The sequence below is a fragment of the Epinephelus moara genome, chromosome 1 (genome assembly GCF_006386435.1).
Source record: "Epinephelus moara isolate mb chromosome 1, YSFRI_EMoa_1.0, whole genome shotgun sequence".
NCBI classification, from domain to species: domain Eukaryota; kingdom Metazoa; phylum Chordata; class Actinopteri; order Perciformes; family Serranidae; genus Epinephelus; species Epinephelus moara.
The window spans coordinates 23,667,039-23,686,202 of record NC_065506.1 but is presented as its reverse complement, the minus strand read 5'-3'; the positions used below and the strand labels follow the sequence as shown (position 1 = coordinate 23,686,202).

Genomic DNA, 19,164 nt, shown 5'->3' with positions numbered 1-19,164 from the left:
TGAGTAATGTGGCCAGAGTGACAGCTATATTATATATTCCAAAGAAACAGTAGGAATTATTCTTTAAAAAACACGTGATTGTATTTCTTCTCTCGCAGCCTAACATCAGAAAGTAAAACTAGACCTCACCTCTAGTTGTTGTCAGCTGTGTTTGACATCCATAGCATATCTCACCAGAGTCCTTTTCTGCTCTTTCTTGACAGTACATTGCTCCTGTAATAGTCCATCAGGACCCAATGTTTTGGTCATTGGTTCTGATCTCCTGCTCGTATCGTAGATCCATGTGTCTCACGTGTACGCATCTATGCTCGGACACCAGTGTCCAATCTGCCATGTTAGACAGACTGTGTGTAATGACCAAAAAAAAAAAAATCTCTATTTCATTCCCAGCTTTTCAATGTCTCTGCCGTTTCTTTTTTTTTTTTTTTTTTTTTTTCATCACCCTTGACACGGAAAAACAGGATACAGTAGTTGGATGTTAGTCATGGTGCTGGTGATGGTGTCGGGGTGTAGGGTTCTTAAGAGAGGGCGATTGATCAGATTTATGGAGTCCTAATTGGCCATGACGAGAAAGACTGTGTGTGAGTAAGCCTCCCCAGCCCTCCATCTGTCCCCCTCTCCCTCTCTCAATCTCTCCTTCTCTCTCACACACACAAACATAAAACACACTGAGCAAGAGAGCCGATTTGGGCCCCTTCTACAGCAGCTCTCCAGTGCCTTAGCATAAACAGCCACTTGTTTCACCTCTCTGGTGCTTATTGAGTAATTGTGGAAGTGGAATATACTTATAATCAATTATGTTTATCCTTTAATCATGAGGCTGAGAGGATACTTGTGTCTACTTAATCCATGCTTACTTTCCGCATTGTATGTATGTACTTTATAGCCACAGCGCGAGCCCTGCATCACCTGCTCTTTGAATTTCTTTCTGCACTTCCTCTCTCAGTTACAAAAGTTAAGTCTTTCCCAGTGAATGGTAATTAAACATATTTAGGTTGTAGCAGCTGCTGTGCTTGTTTCCTTCTGTCTGTGCACAAATGCAATGCAGCGTTTTTTTAGACGAGAGAGCAGGTGCTTGTAAATGTTGCAATCTGATATTAATAGTTTTAACAGATGCTGCTCCTTTGACTTCGAAAACAGTTAGCTTTCCTTTGCTACATTGTATCTGTGAGACCTCTGGTGCTATATTGTGCTACTGAGCTGCTAATTGAGAGACACAAAGATACAGAAATGAGTGTTTTCCTCTAGCTCAGTAGGTCCGCAGAAAGAGAAATGAGCCTTTTTAAGATGATATATTATCATTAGTAAATTGAATTAGGACCCCCAAACATGAGAGAGGTCAAAAGATCATCCAGGCTGTTGAGATGTGAAGGTGGCCACAGATGACCGGCCATGTTTTCCTTGAGAGATGAGTTCAGGGGAAGTCGGAGTGGACTGTAGTGGAGTTGAGGAGGAGGAGGAGGAGGAGGAGGAGGAGTGAGGACAGTGCCATGACTGAGAGGTTAATGTCAGGGAATGGGAGGTTCCTTTTGTTTAACATTCCCTTTGTTTATTGGCGGATGTGTTTAATAGGATTGACTGTGACTGGACCCTAATAGGGCCTCCCTGGCTGATCCCGGTGTCTCTGAGAGATCTCGCAGGCTGCTCTGTCCAAAGCCAGGTCCCCCACTGGGTAATCAGCTCAACTGCCCCCGTCCTGATTGGAGCTGACATTTTAATGTCTGGAGCAGGAGCGTGGTCAGCCCTGCTTAACCTGACCCCCCGCCAAAGCACCCCTCCCTTACCAGTGCCCTCTGTTCTCAATTTGCCCTTCCAGGACTGTACAAATCAGGGCAAATTTAACTCTTTATGGGCTTGTTAGGGGGTTGGCAAGACACCTCCTTAAGTTTCACAGTGAATTCTTTCCACTGGTGACAAAGCACGATGCTACGGCGGCTCCTCCGTGGTGGCTCCGTGTGGATTTAGCTCCTCTGCGAGCCCTTGCTTAGCTGAGTGCTCAACTGTGGTGCATATGTGTGTGCCACCTCGAGCTTCTCTTTTTCCTTCATAAAGCAGTAGTAGTGGTTTGCAGGGGCTCTTGTGCGAGGCCTTGCAGACGTGCTATTTTTTGCTAATACTGGTGTTGTTTGCACTGAAAGGATTAGCCGTGCAATTCAGTTTGTGAGCTAGTGAAACACTTGACGTAGCTTTACAGGTGAATATAATGGAAATCTTTCAAGAAATTGGCAGCCACATGTGAATGACTGCAGCCCCTTTTTACATTTCCACAGACTGAGCACCGAGGCATGGCTGTATCCTGTGAATATGCTCGGGTATGACTAATCGTCAGTCTGATGCCATCTTTGAGCCCAATGGCATGTTTTTAGTCTTTAAAATCTTCGAGTCAAATGAAAGCTTGATGTCGTGTGCGGCCTCGCTTTTTTTTTTTTTTTTTTTTTTTTTTTTGTTAAGGAAATATCGAGATTTGCTCAGAGGCCTGGAAAGAGGTTTTTCTAATCTTGCTGTCCTCTTTTTCTCTTTGTCACAGTCCACTTGCACAGAACTACAACACATTGGAGAAGGCTTAGCTGGTTACAGTGAAACAGAGAATTTCACTGGCATTCCCCTGCTTATGGAAACAAAGAGCTGCTGAATTTTCCAAGCTTGGTCAAACTGTAGGCACTGTTTGATTAAAATGAAATCTCTCTTGATCTCTTAGAAACGTCCTGATCACTCTGAAAGATAATACAAACTTTGGAGAGACAGAAGTGTGAAAATTGGTCAAAATATCAAAAATTGAATTAGAGGTATTTGCTTTGTTCTTAAATATGGTTATATTACAATATCACGGTATCACAGTTGAGTCTAATGTGGATCATTTACTCTTCTCACTGTATGATAAGGTTGCATCATGTTTGTGTACCTTGTCTGAAGTTTAGAAACTCAGGAGGACTGAAAATATGTGATGAAACCTAAAGTTGCACCCTGTGGCAAATTAATATTTTCATTAGCAGTTTACGGTGTTGTATGATATCCTGACAAGACAACACTGAAAGAGACAGCTCCCCTGCAGCAGCATGGGAAGACGAGTAAAAAAAAAAGTGTGTGGTATTTTTCATGGGGTGACATGAGTTGGATAACAACACTTTCTCTGCCCAATTCCCATTAAATGCAGTTATATCACATTTAAGAAAGACATTCCAAAGCCCTTTATCCACAGTGTTATTGATTGACCTGCTCCCAGGCTGCCAAGTCCTCACCTTGTCTTGACATGTCTGCTCTTCTCTCTTTATCACTCCCATGTTTGTGTGCGTCTGTGTGAATGTGCAGCAGTGTCTGGCCACTCGGAGCGGCACCAGTCGGATTCCCCAGTCCCCTCCAAAAGGCCCTCTTCGCGGTCCGAGACCTCCGAGAGCCCGCTCTCCTCGAAGCGTCCCAGGACAGTTGAGAAGAGCGCTGCGGAGCAGGTGAGAGTTACACACCTCACACAGTTATGATAACATTGATGTCTTCAGATGTTCATGAAACTCTGTTTTTAAAACTCTTTGAATTAGGGGACTCTTGCTAAAGGTCATCTCATTATAAGCTTGAAACTTGTACATCAATTAAAAGGAGAAATGTAAAAACATACTTCTGATAATTTTCAGTTAGTTATCTCACTGACCCTTTTTATATTATGCAGGATTTTTTTTTTCTAAATCTACTCAAAATTATTTTAGCCTTCCTGCTGCAGTTGCACTGCTAATTGTGTATAAGGTGGAAAATCAATATAGTATTTGACAGATGAGAGCACTTTGAAGTAGGTGCCAAGACTCAGTGGTGCTCAGTATTACACAGTTGTCTGTGATCAGAGGGATCTGCCTGCTTGAGGGAAGGGGGCCCCAAATCTTCCGCCTGATCTACAGCTCCTCTTCAAGCAGGCCCACCATCCTCACCGCACCCATTTCACCCCATTAACCCTCCGTGGGTTTGTTTTTAACCCCCTCCCTTTTCTCTCCGTCTCCGCTACTGTCTCTCCTACCCAGATGTACCAGTGCCCCTACTGCAAGTTCACCAACACGGACCTGAATCGTCTCAGAATGCATGTTATGACGCAGCACTCTGTCCAACCCATGTTACGCTGCCCATTATGCCAGGACATGCTCAACAACAAGATCCACCTGCAGTTCCACCTCACACACCTCCACAGTGTGGCTCCTGACTGTGTGGATAAGCTTATTGCCACAGTAAGTCCTCTGTTGTGTTTGTTCTGCGTGTGATTAGATACTGGGATGGTTGGAAAAGGTTGAAGTGTGAACTCCATCTTCATTCTTACATTTCTCAGCCAGCAATGCTTTTGAATTCTTTTCTTTACCAACCTGTATATTTCAAGGTAACCTAAAGTTGGCCTGTGTTTTGTTAGATTGGTATGTATTAGATTGGCATGGCGAGTGCACGGAGCCATAGCAAATAGAATGCATAAGTACTTTAGGAAACACATTATCCATAGTTTCTATAAGGCAGGGAATGCAGAGGAGGAAAAGCACAATAGATGAATAAATGTATGGCCGTCTGGGTAAGCTGAATTGTATACATAGCACCAGTCTTAGTCTTGATTCCAATTTCTCTATCCACTCTGTCACACATTGTGTCTGTCATTATCTACACAGTCATTTATAGGCGACCACAGCTGGTCGAAGCTGTGCTATATAGGCCCGACATATTGCTACTTATACACATTAGGCCCATCAGATTGCAGACAGTGGGTCAGGTCAAGGACCAGCGTAAGGATTCAGCAATGCCAAGAAGATGAGTCACTCGCTCTCAATCAATCCCTCACCCCGGAGTAGCTCCCTAGCTGTGGGAACAATTGTCATTCCTGTCTTCCGTCCTCTAAATTGCCAACATTCAGTCCTTTATCAAACACAAAGAATGCTGTTAATTGTGAAATGGCTGCAGGCAATCCCATTGGCTCATTGGAAATGATTGGGCCTTTTTAAGATGCATATTTTTCCCCTCTTTTTCATTGTCTTAATGTGCCCATCATCAGAGAGCCTTTCTCCGGCTCTCTTCTAATCACAGTCATTTGGGGAGGGGAACTCATAATCTGTTTTTGTATTTTTTAATGATTTCAAAAGGAGCAGGTCTCTGAGCTCCCAGTTCATTTATAACTACACTGACATTCTAGCCATGTCTGTGATCACCTGTGCGCTAGTCAAAACAAAGCTTTTCATGATGAATATGTTAAAATAATTGTGACACAGATTAATCAAAATTTAATGAACCGTTTCCCCACTTCATGAAATTCAAGTACAAGCAATGGAAATGCTATTATTCACTACAAATCATGACACAATCAAGTCTCATATGAAAATGTGTGTTTTTATAGGACACGTAGAAAACAGAATGTTTATAGTGTCTATGTTAGGTCCGTTCCTACAGAAAATAAGATGCAAAATTTATGTGTTTGTAGCTTGAGTCATGTGATCTTTGACTCCTATGTCCTGAAGTTAGATTTATATCAGCTGCAATGCACTGGGGCACCATTTCCTACCTAGAGAGAATACTTTCTTTGCTTCCTATAATGCTAATCAAGGGGAAATAAAATTTTATTTGCCCTGTTTTCTTGTAAATCACTGAGCAAATCTTTGCTCTGTTCTATCCTGTGAAGCTAAATAGCCTGCTGGACAATCACCGAGTAAAACATTACTCTGTCTGCTGCCTAGCCATCTTCATCCCCCATCTAGAAAGTAAATGGCAAGCACATTAGTATGGTAGATGGCAATATTTATTTCTTTTATAGAGGTAGTAATGTACTGAGCCACTACAAGAGGACCGTGATAGAACAGAGGTAATATAACACACATTAAAGCTAGCACCTTTTTATAACTGGTGAATGCAGATGGAAAGGTACTTTATCCTTTTCACATGTCTAAGGAGAGGAGCCTAATTAATTCTGAAATAGGTGACTTTTATTTCTTGCCAAGCATGCATAATGATGCGTTCACTCTTCACCCTTCATCCTTCCATCCACCTTTCGTCTTTGCACTCCTCCCTCTTTTCCATCCCATGTCTCTCATGCCTCTCTGTCTCATATGCAGTACATATATACAGTGTGTGTGTATATATATATATATATATATATATATATATATATATATATATGTGTATATATATAAATATATACACACACACACTCCCCCAGTCCTCCCTCTCTCACTCTATGTCTCATTTTCTGTCTGTGTAAGATAGGGGTAATGAAAATAATTGTGCTTCATTAATTCTGAGTCTGGCTGGATGATAGCCATTTTGAACTATGTTTGCCAATTAGGCGGTCCAAATTAAAAGTGACCTTGGGATACTCTGCTCTTTCCACTAATCGCCTAATGAAGCAGTTGTCTAGAAACAGTCCACTTTGTAATGTAAATCATTGCTTTTTTTGTTTTGTGACTTTCAGTGTTGCTTGCATTAATTCCCCACTTTTCATTTTGAAGAGATAGAGAGGTAACAAAAACAAAGAATGAAATGGCTGGATGTATACTGGTAAATTTGTGACCGTACCAGCCAAATGCAGTCTGTACACGGTGATGGAAAGTGTTAACTGTTTAACCTTGAAACTCCTGTTGCTTGAGGATAATTCTGCTCCATTTGGATCTGGCCCGTAGGCTATATGATATGCTACAGTACGTTCAGCTGTGTTCTCACTGTGCCTATTAGAGGAGTAATTAGAAAGCATATGGCACATATGGTAAATTAACCAAAGCATCAGCCATAGAGATCTGACACTCTGCTCGCTTACGTTTCAATACAAATACCACTAGGATGCATCCTTTGAGATTCTCCCCCTTTTGTCTCCATTGTTTGAAACATCTTTATTATAAACATGACTACCAATAAGTCTTAAGGCTAAGAGTATAAGGTGAAGAACGTCTTAAAATAAAGGTTCACCAGTGAACAGGAGGGAAAAGACGAGGGAATTGAAATGCAGCATGTAGAGTGAAGCTGATTACTCTGTTTGTGAAGTTAATTGAAGGAAGGTGACACAGAGAGGGCCTCATCTTCCAACCTCACGCAGTTTCAGCTGACGATTATTGTTAAATAGGGAACTGTTAATCAGTGATTTTGATGAATTATCAGGTTTTAAGGTGAGAGAAGGTTATCAGAGAGAGAAACAGGAGGAAATTTAGGGGACAGCCGCAAGAATAAACAGAGGTTGCTGTCATTCACACATGAATGACTCCAACCTTTTGAGAGGAGGAAGAACCTGGGTTCCTCTTTGTACTTTTTTCAATCAATACCTATTCGTCCTTGTCATATTTGAATTAGAAAAGTACAAAGAAAAAAAGTTTTGCTAAATAAAAAATGCACATCTTCTTATTAGTGATGACATTGGGGTTTTTTTTCTTTTGATTTTACCGTTTTATTAAAGAGCACACAGTCTTATTTAGTAATTCTTCTTCAATTGATTTTGTTTTGTTTTTTAATTGGCACTTTATAATTGTACTACTGAGAATTCCGGAGCTAAAGCTGAATTGTAAGAAGGCTGGATGTTGTTTATCTCCTTTTTCTACTTATTACAGTAGTTATTTTTGAAGAGTTTTTTTCATTAGTCCTATTTTATTAGTCCCCCCTCATAAAGCTTGTAGCTGGCTGAGATACTGTATGACATGAGGTCTGTCATCCTAATTGGCAGCAGCAGCACTTAGAGGTTCAGTGTGTAGGATTTAGGGGCATATATTGGCAGAAATTGCATTTATTATAATAAAATAAGAATGTTTTCTTTAGTGTATAATCATTTGAAAATAAGAATCGTCGTGTTTTTGTTACCTTAGAATGAGCTGTTTATATCTACCAAGGTAGCGGGTCCTTGTCTACGAAGATCTCTGTGTTGCACAGCCATGTTTCTACAGTAGCCCAGAATGGACAAACCAAATGCTGGCTCTAGACAGGACTATTTGCGTTTTTTCATCGGCCAACATAGCTAGCAGCCCTTCCATGATGAGCCAAACAGCATTATAAAAAAAACAAACACTGAAACTACTTTATTCTGCATGTTTACCGGTTTAAATCACTGGGTCCATTTGTTTTGGAGAAGATGCAAACTCTGCAGATGATTTAGCTCCCAGTAAAAACCTCCTGAATGTCTGGATCTTAAGTTATCAGAGAAAAAAGTTGAGCACACATTAGCAGGTGCTGGGCTAGCAGCCCGGAACAGTATTTGAAAACCACTGATTTTTAGGGTGAATCTGATTTATTCAGTGTTTATACTGGTTTGAATTAAAAGGGCCGTTTGTTTTGGAGAGGAAGAGACCACTGTGGATAATTCAGCCCCTAGTAAGAACCTCATGAACAATGAACACTGAAAGAATCCTAACTGGAAGGTCACGCTTGGCACATGGGAGAAGTTTCACCTGAACACAGTCTGCAATATGCACTGCTAGATGCCACTAAATCCTACACACTGTTCCTTTAAATAGCCACATGCTAAAGCAAAGGGCTGTGAAACTTTACATTATGTGAAAAATGGTATGTTCATAAATGTGGTCATAACTGTGTGTATGTATGTGTACATAATGTATGAGTGATTCATATGTAAATAGTAACATACAAATGTGTGATAATCTCTGCACTGACTCCCTTGATTGTTATGTCTAGTGTCAATATCACTCAGTGCTATGTAAAAATGTTACAGTATACATTATTGATCTGTCTAACCCCTTCCTGGTAACTGCTTTGTGTATCCTTGTGTTTGTGTCTGTAGTTTCCTTTAATCATTTAAACTAAACAATTACATTATCACTCAACGAGATTATTCACACTAGAATTCCTTTGTGCTTTGCTTTTCCAGGTAACAGCATCTGAAGTACTGCCAGCAAGCATGTTCATACCTGTACCAAGTCCAGACAGAGAGTCCCAGAGCACCCCTCATGCCACAACCAACTCTAACTCGGAAGAGACAAAGAAGCAAGCTGGTTAGTATCTGACTCTGTCGGAAATTTAGAATAGGTCAATTTTTTCAGCATACAAATTCCTATGAAGTGTGTCTTTAAGGCCTGAATCATTTACAGAAGTTTTACCTACAGTATGTGTTCTGTAACGAGCATATTGTCACAGTGAACTCAGTTGTATCACTATGATTGTGTATGCACACACTGGTACAGTATTAGGTCAGTAGTTGTTTTTACTAAGAAATGAAGAATCATTATTCAGGTATTTGAAAGAAATGTGCGATGGCAATGGTTTAATTGTATTTTTGACACACAGTGTATTGAAAGACAATACACTCTTTCATACTTAAGCCTTCATTCACAACGAGACAGTATGATTGATGGTTGGTATTTGTAATTAGTCATTGCCCTTTATTTCTTTCCGCCTTCCCAAGAGGGCTAACACAATGAGTGCTTTAATGTCCTTTATTGGCATTACTGGGGGGAAAAAACTTTGCAAATGTAGGGACTAATGAATTGCTTTCTTCTTTTGGTGTATTTATTCACAGATGCATCAGATGCTGATCCAGAGAAGGGGGTGTCACTCCCTACAGAAATAGCAGAATCTCGCAAGTCACCTCTGGAAGATCAACAGTCAGAGAGGGATGATGCCACAGGATTCCTGTGTTGGAAGAAAGGCTGTAATCAAGTGTTCAAGTCCTCCAACTCCCTTCAGATGCATTTCAATGAAGTTCACAACAAAAGGCCCCAGTTGCCTGTTTCAGATCGCCATGTATACAAGTACCGCTGTAACCAATGCAGCCTGGCCTTCAAAACTGTGGAGAAACTACAGCTCCATTCGCAGTACCATGTGATCAGGGCAGCCACTATGTGCTGCCTCTGCCAGCGAAGCTTCAGAACACTACAGGCCTTGAAGAAACATTTAGAAACCAGCCACCTTGAGCTGAGTGAAGCTGATATCCAGCAGCTTTATGGGGGCTTATTGATGAATGGTGACATTATGGTAATGGGTGACCCATCCCTTGGTGAGGAGCATGGAAGTCTGGGAGAAGATGACAAAGAGGGAGATGAAAGTGACCCAGAGGAAAAACAAAGCCCAACAGGCAGTGATTCTGGCTCACTGCAGGAGGATTCTGGATCTGAACCTAAACGTGCTTTGCCATTCAGAAAGGGCCCCAACTTTACCATGGAGAAGTTCTTGGATCCATCTCGTCCTTTCAAGTGCACTGTATGCAAAGAGTCTTTTACTCAGAAGAACATTCTTCTGGTTCACTATAACTCTGTGTCCCATCTGCACAAGGTGAAAAGGGCTCTTCAGGAGTCCACCACTGGCCAACCTGAGCCTACCAGCAGCCCTGACAACAAGCCATTCAAGTGCAGTACTTGTAATGTGGCATACAGCCAGAGTTCTACGCTGGAGATCCACATGCGCTCTGTTCTACATCAGACCAAAGCTAGGGCAGCCAAACTTGAAGCAGCAGGAGGGATCCCTAGCTCTGCGAGTGCTGCTGGTTTAAGTGGTGGGGGTTCCAGCATCAACACTTCAACATCTAGTCCAAGCCCAGCCAGCAACTCAACGACTAGCTCTACAAACCACAGTTCTTCTGGGTCCCAAACAGCTCAGAATATTCTTGGAGGAAACCATATGAACCAGACTCATAGCATTGAAAGCCTGGGGAATTCTTCAGTGAGTTGCCATCCCTCACCATCTGAGAACCACGAGATAAAAAAATCAAAGTTTTCTGACATGCTTTCTGCTAGGGGGCAGCAACAACAACAGCAACAACAACAACAACAACAACAGCAGCAGCAGCAGCAGCAGCAGCAGCTTCAGCAACAACAGCAATTGGCTCAGGCTCAAGCCCAAGCTCAAGCCCAGCTTCAGCAAGAGATCCAGCAGCAGGCTGCTCTTTTACAATCACAGCTCTTCAACCCAGCACTTCTGCAGCACTTCCCCATGACAACTGATGCACTTCTCCCCCTGCAACAGCAGCAGTTACTGTTCCCTTTCTACATCCCTGGAGCAGAATTTCAGCTGAACCCAGAGATCAACATCAGTAATTCAGCACTTGGCCTAGCAGGATCCTCCACCTCCTCACTGCTGGAAGATCTAAAAAACTCAGCCCAGCAGGCCCAGCAGAGTTGCTTGCAGCAGCAATTGATGCACCACCACCTTCAGCAGCAACATCAACAACAACAACAGCAGCAGCAACAACAGCAGCAGCAACAACAGCAGGCTCAGGGGCAGATGGCAATGCTGCAGCAGAATGCATCTCTTCTTCAGCAGGCTGAAAAAAAGCAGAGACCTCCCTCCTCTCAGAATGAGAAAGACAGAGAACTACAAAGAGAGAAGGGCACAAGTGAAAAAAATGAGGAATACCCCAACAAAGATTCTACAGACAGCAAGCCAAGAGAAAAGAAGGACATTCAGCATATTTCAATAAACATAAACCATGATACTGGCTTGCCTCCACCAAGGATTGCTTCAGATGCTCGAGGAAATGCAACTAAAGCCCTGCTGGAAAATTTTGGGTTTGAGTTAGTAATTCAGTACAATGAAAATAAACAGAAAGCTCAGAAAAAGACAGCTGGACCTACAGGATCAAGTGGTCCAGGTGGGATAACAAGAGTGGTGGACCCCATTGAGGGATTAGAGAAACTGGAATGTGAAGCCTGTGGCAAGCTGTTTTCAAACATACTGATTCTAAAGAGTCACCAGGAGCATATCCACCAGGCTTTCTTTCCATTTCGATCCCTCGAGAGATTTGCCAAGGAATACAGAGAACAATATGATAAACTCTATCCACTGAGACCCCCTACACCAGAGGCTGCTCCTCCTCCTCCACAGCCTCCTCCCCCACCTCCACCTCCACCCCCTCCACCCCAAAGAGCTCCCACACCAAATATTCCTGTCTCTGCTGCGTCACTCACACCTCCAACAGTACCTACCCCACAGCCGCAAGTTCAAATGGCACAGATTCCCATGCCAATGGATTTGCCCCTTTTCTCGCCACTCATGATGCAGCCCATGTCTCTCCAGTCCTTGCCCTCTCAGTTGACTCCTCAGCTGCCATCTGTTGAACCAAGCCTGGCCTCAGACCTGGCCCAGCTCTATCAACAACAGCTCACACCAGCCATGCTACAGCAGCAGCAGAACAAGAGGCCACGGACACGCATCACAGATGACCAGCTTAGGGTCCTGCGACAATACTTTGATATCAACAATTCACCAAATGAGGAGCAGATTAAAGAGATGGCAGACAAGTCAGGATTGCCCCAAAAAGTCATAAAGCACTGGTTCAGAAACACGCTGTTTAAAGAGCGACAGCGCAACAAAGACTCACCATACAATTTCAATAATCCACCAACGACAACTTTAGAAGACACAAAAATTGACTCTAAACCTCCTTCCCCTGAACCTATGAAACAAGAATTATATGGAAGTAAGAGATCATCCAGGACAAGATTTACTGACTACCAGCTAAGAGTGCTACAAGACTTCTTTGATGCTAATGCTTATCCTAAAGATGATGAATTTGAACAGCTCTCCAACCTTCTGAGCCTCCCCACTCGTGTTATTGTTGTGTGGTTCCAAAATGCACGCCAGAAGGCAAGGAAGAATTATGAAAACCAAGGTGAGGGTGCAAAAGAGGGTGAAAGGCGAGAACTGTCAAATGATCGCTATATCCGCACCTCAAATCTGAACTACCAGTGCAAGAAATGCAGTCTGGTTTTCCAGCGTATATTTGATCTAATAAAACACCAAAAGAAGCTGTGTTACAAAGATGAAGATGAGGAGGGACAGTATGACAGCCAAAATGAGGATTCGCTGGATTATTCCAATGATTGTTACACTCCCTCTGGGTCTTCCTGTCACACCCCAATGCCCTCCTCTTCAAGTCTCTGCCCACTTCCACCCTCCACTTCAGCATTCTCACACCTCTCATCCACTGAAAAGGAGGAGGCATCACCAGCATCCACCTCAAACCTCTACGATGATGAGAAGCCCAAGCAGTTACCAGGAATTTCTGCAGATCCACGAGAAAACCAAACCTCTATTAAGCAGGAGGTTGTGCATCAACCCCAGTCTGAGGCACAACACCATAGACCCCAGAGAGAAGAGAAGATTCAAACTATTTCCAAGCCCATCAAACATTCATCTCCTTCCTTCTCTCAGCAGCAACAGCAGTGTGGTCCCTCTGCCTCCCAGACAAGCCAGGCCTCATCGCAAAGCTCTCACATGAGCCTCAATGCACACCTGTCCTCTGCCACACAACAACTGGCACAACAGATGATCCCGTATCAGTGTGAGCAGTGCAAGATTGGCTTCCCCTCCTTTGAGCACTGGCAGGAACACCAGCAATTACACTTCCTTTCTGTGCAAAATCAATTCATCCACCCTCAATTCCTAGACCGTCCAATTGATATGTCTTTCATGCTATTTGATCCAAGCAATCCTCTCCTGGCAAGTCAGCTACTCTCTGGGGCAATGCCACAGATTCCCAGCAGCTCTGCCACCTCTCCGTCCACCCCCACCTCCACCATGAACTCCCTGAAGAGGAAGTTAGAGGAGAAAGCTGGCACCAGCCCTGGAGAGAATGACAGCACAAACAGCGGAGAAGAGCCACAGAGAGACAAGCGGCTCAGAACCACCATCACACCTGAGCAGCTAGAGATCCTTTATCAGAAGTATTTATTAGATTCAAATCCTACACGAAAAATGCTCGACCACATTGCTCACGAGGTGGGATTAAAAAAGAGAGTAGTGCAAGTCTGGTTCCAAAATACCAGAGCCAGAGAGAGAAAAGGCCAGTTTCGAGCAGTAGGGCCAGCTCAAGCTCATCGTAGGTGCCCTTTTTGTCGAGCTCTATTCAAAGCAAAAACTGCCCTTGAGGCACACATTCGCTCTCGTCACTGGCATGAAGCCAAACGTGCTGGATATAATTTAGCTCTCGCTGGTATGTTACCTGAACAGGAGGGTATGCAAATAAAAATAGATGCTTTAGAGTCAGCAAGTTACTCCCAAATGGCCCCAGCAAATAGTGATGGACAAAGCTCCTCTATGTCACCAGTAAACAAAGGCATGGATTTGTCCCCCAGGGCTCTACTGAGCCCTTCATCCATTAAAGTTGAGGGGATGGAAGATTTTGAGAGCGCAACCATGTCCTCTGTGAACCTCAGCTTTGATCACAGCAAACTGGATAATGATGACTGCTCTTCTGTGAATACAGCCATCACTGACACAACCACAGGTGATGAGGCCAATGCTGATAATGACAGTGCTGATGCCAAGCACAGCCAAATCAGCGGTGATTACTTGTCAAAGTCTGGGGGCACAGTTGCCCTCCTTGAAGGTGATGACCAGATGTCCTCAGGGCTAGTAAGCCCTGCAACAAGCTATTATGCTAAGGACTATGACAATGAACATATGATTGATCACAGTGAGACGTCCAGCCTGGCTGACCCATGCTCACCAAGTCCTGGAGCCTCAGGTACCAGGAGCATTGACAGCGGAGATCGCCCTGGCCAAAAGCGCTTCCGTACCCAAATGACTAACCTCCAGCTCAAAGTGTTGAAATCCTGTTTTAACGACTACAGGACTCCCACTATGCTGGAATGTGAGGTACTTGGCAATGACATTGGACTTCCAAAGAGAGTGGTTCAGGTGTGGTTTCAAAATGCCCGTGCCAAGGAGAAAAAGGCTAAGCTTAACATGGCCAAGCACTTCGGAATAAATCAGACATCCTACGAGGGGCCGAAGACTGAATGCACTTTGTGTGGTGTCAAGTACAGTGCTCGCCTCTCTGTCCGTGATCACATTTTCTCCCAGCAACACATTTCTAAGGTGAAGGATACCATTGGCAGCCAGATCGATAAGGAAAAAGAATACTTTGACCCCGCCACTGTCCGCCAACTTATGGCCCAGCAAGAGATGGACCGCATTAAGAAGGCCAATGAAGTTTTAGGACTGGCGCAGCAGCAGGCCATGCAGCAGCAGGGGATGTTTGATAACCCTGCCATGCAGGCTCTGAATCTCCAGTCAGCTTATCCAAATCTGCAAGGCATCCCACCTGTCCTTTTGCCAGGGGTTGGCAGCCCCTCTCTTTCCAGCTTTAACTCATCTAATTCAGGTATGTCATTATTTGGATTCACTCACTCATTAACAGATAAATTATGAGGTGCAGAGTTTTAGATCTATTGCTATAAAACACATTACACTAGAACACAACATTTTTACTCTCTCTAAAGCAATTTCTTATCAATCAGTCTGTCTCATGTACTCATTTACACTGGCACACATACTGAATGCGTCACATCAAATGTCAGAAATTAACCTTAACTTAACCTAAACCAAAACAGAGTGAACAATGGCTCAGTCTGACTTTGCGAAGATTGCATGACCTTATTATAATTCATTATTTTTATTTACTTCTCTGTGTGTATTTATATAATGACACAATTTATCGTATTGTCTACTTATCTCATATCATTGAATATTTTATATGCCTATTAATTCTTGAATGTTTGTCTGTATTTGAAAAATTTCCAGCTTTAACTCCTCCAAAACCTTCAAACCTCCTGAACATGCCTGGTGCCAGTGTTCCCTCACCTAGCCTCCCCACATCTGGATTACCCAACAAGCCTCCCTCCTCATCGTCTCTTGCCGCATCCAGCCCAGCCCAGACCAACACGTCTGCTTCCCATTCGAGCCCCACCTCTACATCCACCTCCACTTCCTCCACCACCCAGTCCGGCTCCCGGCCTGAACCCCCCAAAGAACGTGATGCTGAGAGGGTAAGAGAGAAGGAGAAGTCCAAGGAAAAGACGGAGAAGCCCTCAACCCCATCATCAACTGGAAGCACCCCTGCCCCTTCCACTTCTGCTGCCAGTGCCAAGAAGGAGAAACCAGACACAGCTGTACCTGCCACCTCCATGCCCACACCTGGTATGGAGTATGTGGTAGACCCTGCCCAGCTTCAGGCCCTGCAAGCTGCTTTGGCATCAGACCCCACAGCTCTCCTCACAAACCAGTTTTTGCCCTACTTCATGCCTGGCTTTTCCCCGTATTACACCCCACAGATCCCCGGGGCTCTCCAAGGGGGCTACCTGCAACCCATGTATGGTATGGAAAGTCTCTTCCCTTACAACCCAGCATTGTCACAAGCACTGATGGGCCTGTCTCCAGGGTCCCTGCTGCAGCATTACCAGCAATATCAGCAGAGCTTGCAGGAGGCACTACAGCAGCAGCAGCGGCAGCTTCAGCAGATCCAGCAACCCAAGGCGAGCCAAACTCCAGTTCCCCCTCAAACCTTGGGGGATCGCAAAGAATCTGCCAAAGATCCAGTGAAAACAGAGGAGCAAAAGGGCAAACCCCATAGTGACCCCCCCACTTCCTCCCCCTCTTCTTCTTCCTCCTCCTCCTCTCATAATAAAGTACCCTCTGAGCAGAAAGAGATGGATGGCAAAGCTGTGGACCCCCATCTAGACCAGTACATCGTCCCCAAGGTGCAGTGTAAACTGGCATGCCGCAAGTGTCAAGCAGTTTTCACCAAGGAAGAAGCGGCTATTACCCACCTTAAATCTAACTGTTTTTTCGGTCAGTCTGTGGCAAACCTGCAAGAGATGTTGCTGCGTGTCCCTGGTGGCGTAGGTGCAGGGGCTGGAAGTCTCTATGACTGCCTGGCTTGTGACACTACGTTGGATGGGGAGAAAGCACTCAGTCAACACCTGGAATCGGCATTGCACAAACACAGAACAATCAAGCGATCAGCCAGAAATGCCAAAGAGCACGCTACTAGTTTATTACCTCACTCTTCAGCCTGCTTCCCCAATCCTAACACCGCATCTACCTCGCAGTCTGCCACTCATCCCATCAGCAGCCCCCCTCCCCCGCCAACAACATCAGCCACCATGCCATCCTCTGCTGTCTCCTCTTCCCTGTGCTCCTCCTCGACTACCCCACTCAACACCACAGCTGCCGGCAAACCATGGCCCCAGGCCCCTTTCTCCAGAGCTTTAGCTGGGAAGCCCAATGCCAGTCCCTCCTCTTCTTCCTCCTCTTTTCCTCCAATGTCCTCACCTTCAACGGTTACCTCAAGTTCATTGAGCACCTCAGGAGTTCAGACCTCGATACCAACAGACGTCTTTACCGACGAGTCTGACTCTGACAGCAGTCAGAAGTCAGCAGACAGGCTTGGCAGGACGGCGGAGGAGCCGCAGCAGCCTGGCTTTGTCAAAGACAGTAGTAGTTGTAGTAGTAATCTTGCTAGTGTAGGAACAGACTCCATCAGATTGTAAAAGAGCTTTCAGTGATGGACAATATTTAAAAAACACTAAAAAAAAAGACAAAAAAAATCACAAATGGAAAAAACATAAAAAGCAGCAATGTTAAAAATACATTAAAAGTATACAAACCAATTTCAGAAAAAGATGTGTAAAGACTAACTGCAATTCCAAAGCTTGTAACCAAAAATTTAAATGTTAGTGGATTGTTTTCCCATATCAACATGCTGGTTTTCGTTTTGTTTTTTTTTGTTTTTTTTTCTGTTTTTGTTTTGTTTTGTTTTTGTTTTATTCAACTGAAATACATGCATACTAATATATGAGAATAGAAAAGATCGCTGCAGTTATGTTTTGGGTAATGGTAGAGGAATGCTGTACTGTATGGCAATGGACTGCCTCAAAGTTGACAAATGGCCCAAGAACCCTTTTGAAGAAATACGAGTCAACAAGCTGTCCCTTTGTTTTGTAATAATTTCTACTTAATAGCACAGTCACAAAAAGCCAGTATGTACTGTATGGGAGAATAGTCTATCAGTTTTCTTGCTATTTAAGCATTCAGATACCAATGGCTTGCAAAAGTAAAAGAATAATGTAATGTCTATTTTATTCTCAGGTCAACAGCTCACAGATGTTTTTTTCTGTTACAGAAATCCATGTTTTACACCTTTTGTTTCCAACAGAAGATAAGCATTTTTTTCTTTCATAACTTGATTTAATAACAGAAAGTTTTAAGTAGAATGAAATTTTAATAAGGCATTGTTTCTGGGCATTCAAAAAGGGTAAATGATTTGCTGATTTTAACATTGGAAATCCTTTTAAAGGGGGGAAATCGCAATCCCATTATACCCAGACAAGGAGAGCATTGCAGACATAACGGGCGATAAAAAGAGTTTTGATTAAAAAAAAAAACAACCTTCTGTATTTATGATAGATATGAACATTTTTGGTGTTAAGTAGATTGTTGCATTGGAAATGAATTTAAACAGTATGGTAGGTTGAAAAAAACTTTGTGTACATTTAGCTTTTGTATTGTCCAACTTTAAGACGCTTCATTTGATGTTGTCTTGGTCATTCCGATAGACTAGATTATGGACAGGTAATTTATCTCAACTTTGTTTCTGTCTTATTCTCAAACTTCTTGGGAAACGTTCACCCAAATGCCCCTCCTGACAAGGCAGGATCCTCTTTTAGAATTATTTAAATTTTATGGTTTGGTTGGTACTGCGCTAACCAAAACAAATAGATCCTGGGTGAAATATTGAAAGTTTTATTATTTTTATTTAATTTTTGTGTTACCTTTGTGCACTTATCACTGTCTGACACCTATTTCTCACTCTACTTGTTCCTCTCTTCGCACTTATTTTTCTCTGCTCTCCTGTGTTTGTAGATATGTACACTACAAAGCAGGTCTTTCGTTCTTCATGTAGTGTGGCTACAGTCTTTATTTTCATTTTGACATTTTTGTTGTCATAAATGAAAATGAAAAAAGAATACTAATAATAATTCTCACGCTTTAAGACAAAAAGAAAATCCAAAGACTAAACACTTTTCACCATTGGTGCATAAATATGAGAAAAGAGGCTTCTTTATACTTGAGAATTTGTTGCTGTTTTTAGAGGAAAGAAAACAAAGTTTTAAAAGATAAAGGAGTACGCATCAGAGTTGCCGTTTTTGCTTCTTTGCAAGCAAACAGGTGGCTTTTTTACGTAAATACCAAAAACCAAAAAGGGCCCTTGTCCTTGCATTGTGGAGTAGCACCGTTACAGAGCCATTGCAGTTTGTAAGATAGAGGTTATTAATCTTTGTTTGACTTTTTTGTCACATTCAAATGTCCATTTTTTTTTAAGAAAATGTATAAGGTCTGGTCTTCAAGGACATACGTTTTGCTGCTAATGTAGAATTTTGAAAGAAAAAAAAAGTACCTAGATGCATGCTCATTTTGCTTTTGGCTAAGCTTTAACTAAAACAAACAATA

General features: G+C 43.0%; 1 protein-coding gene across 7 annotated transcripts in view; it reads left to right on the top strand.

The window, feature by feature from the left end:
• zfhx3b (zinc finger homeobox 3b) overlaps positions 1–19,164 on the top strand; it is a 143,131-nt gene that overhangs the window by 120,879 nt on the left and 3,088 nt on the right. For 5 of the 7 annotated variants that reach the window (XM_050058033.1, XM_050058117.1, XM_050057697.1 and 2 more), the window contains 5 exons: positions 3,310–3,446; positions 4,005–4,205; positions 8,807–8,930; positions 9,455–15,037; positions 15,457–19,164. The exon at positions 15,457–19,164 is cut by the window's right edge and continues 3,088 nt beyond it. In XM_050058033.1, coding sequence (XP_049913990.1) covers positions 3,310–3,446; positions 4,005–4,205; positions 8,807–8,930; positions 9,455–15,037; positions 15,457–17,204 — 7,793 coding nt within the window. In that variant the 3' untranslated portion in view covers positions 17,205–19,164. The remainder of the gene's footprint in view (positions 1–3,309; positions 3,447–4,004; positions 4,206–8,806; positions 8,931–9,454; positions 15,038–15,456) is intronic. The other 2 variants (XM_050058204.1, XM_050057955.1) reach the window with 1 other exon arrangement.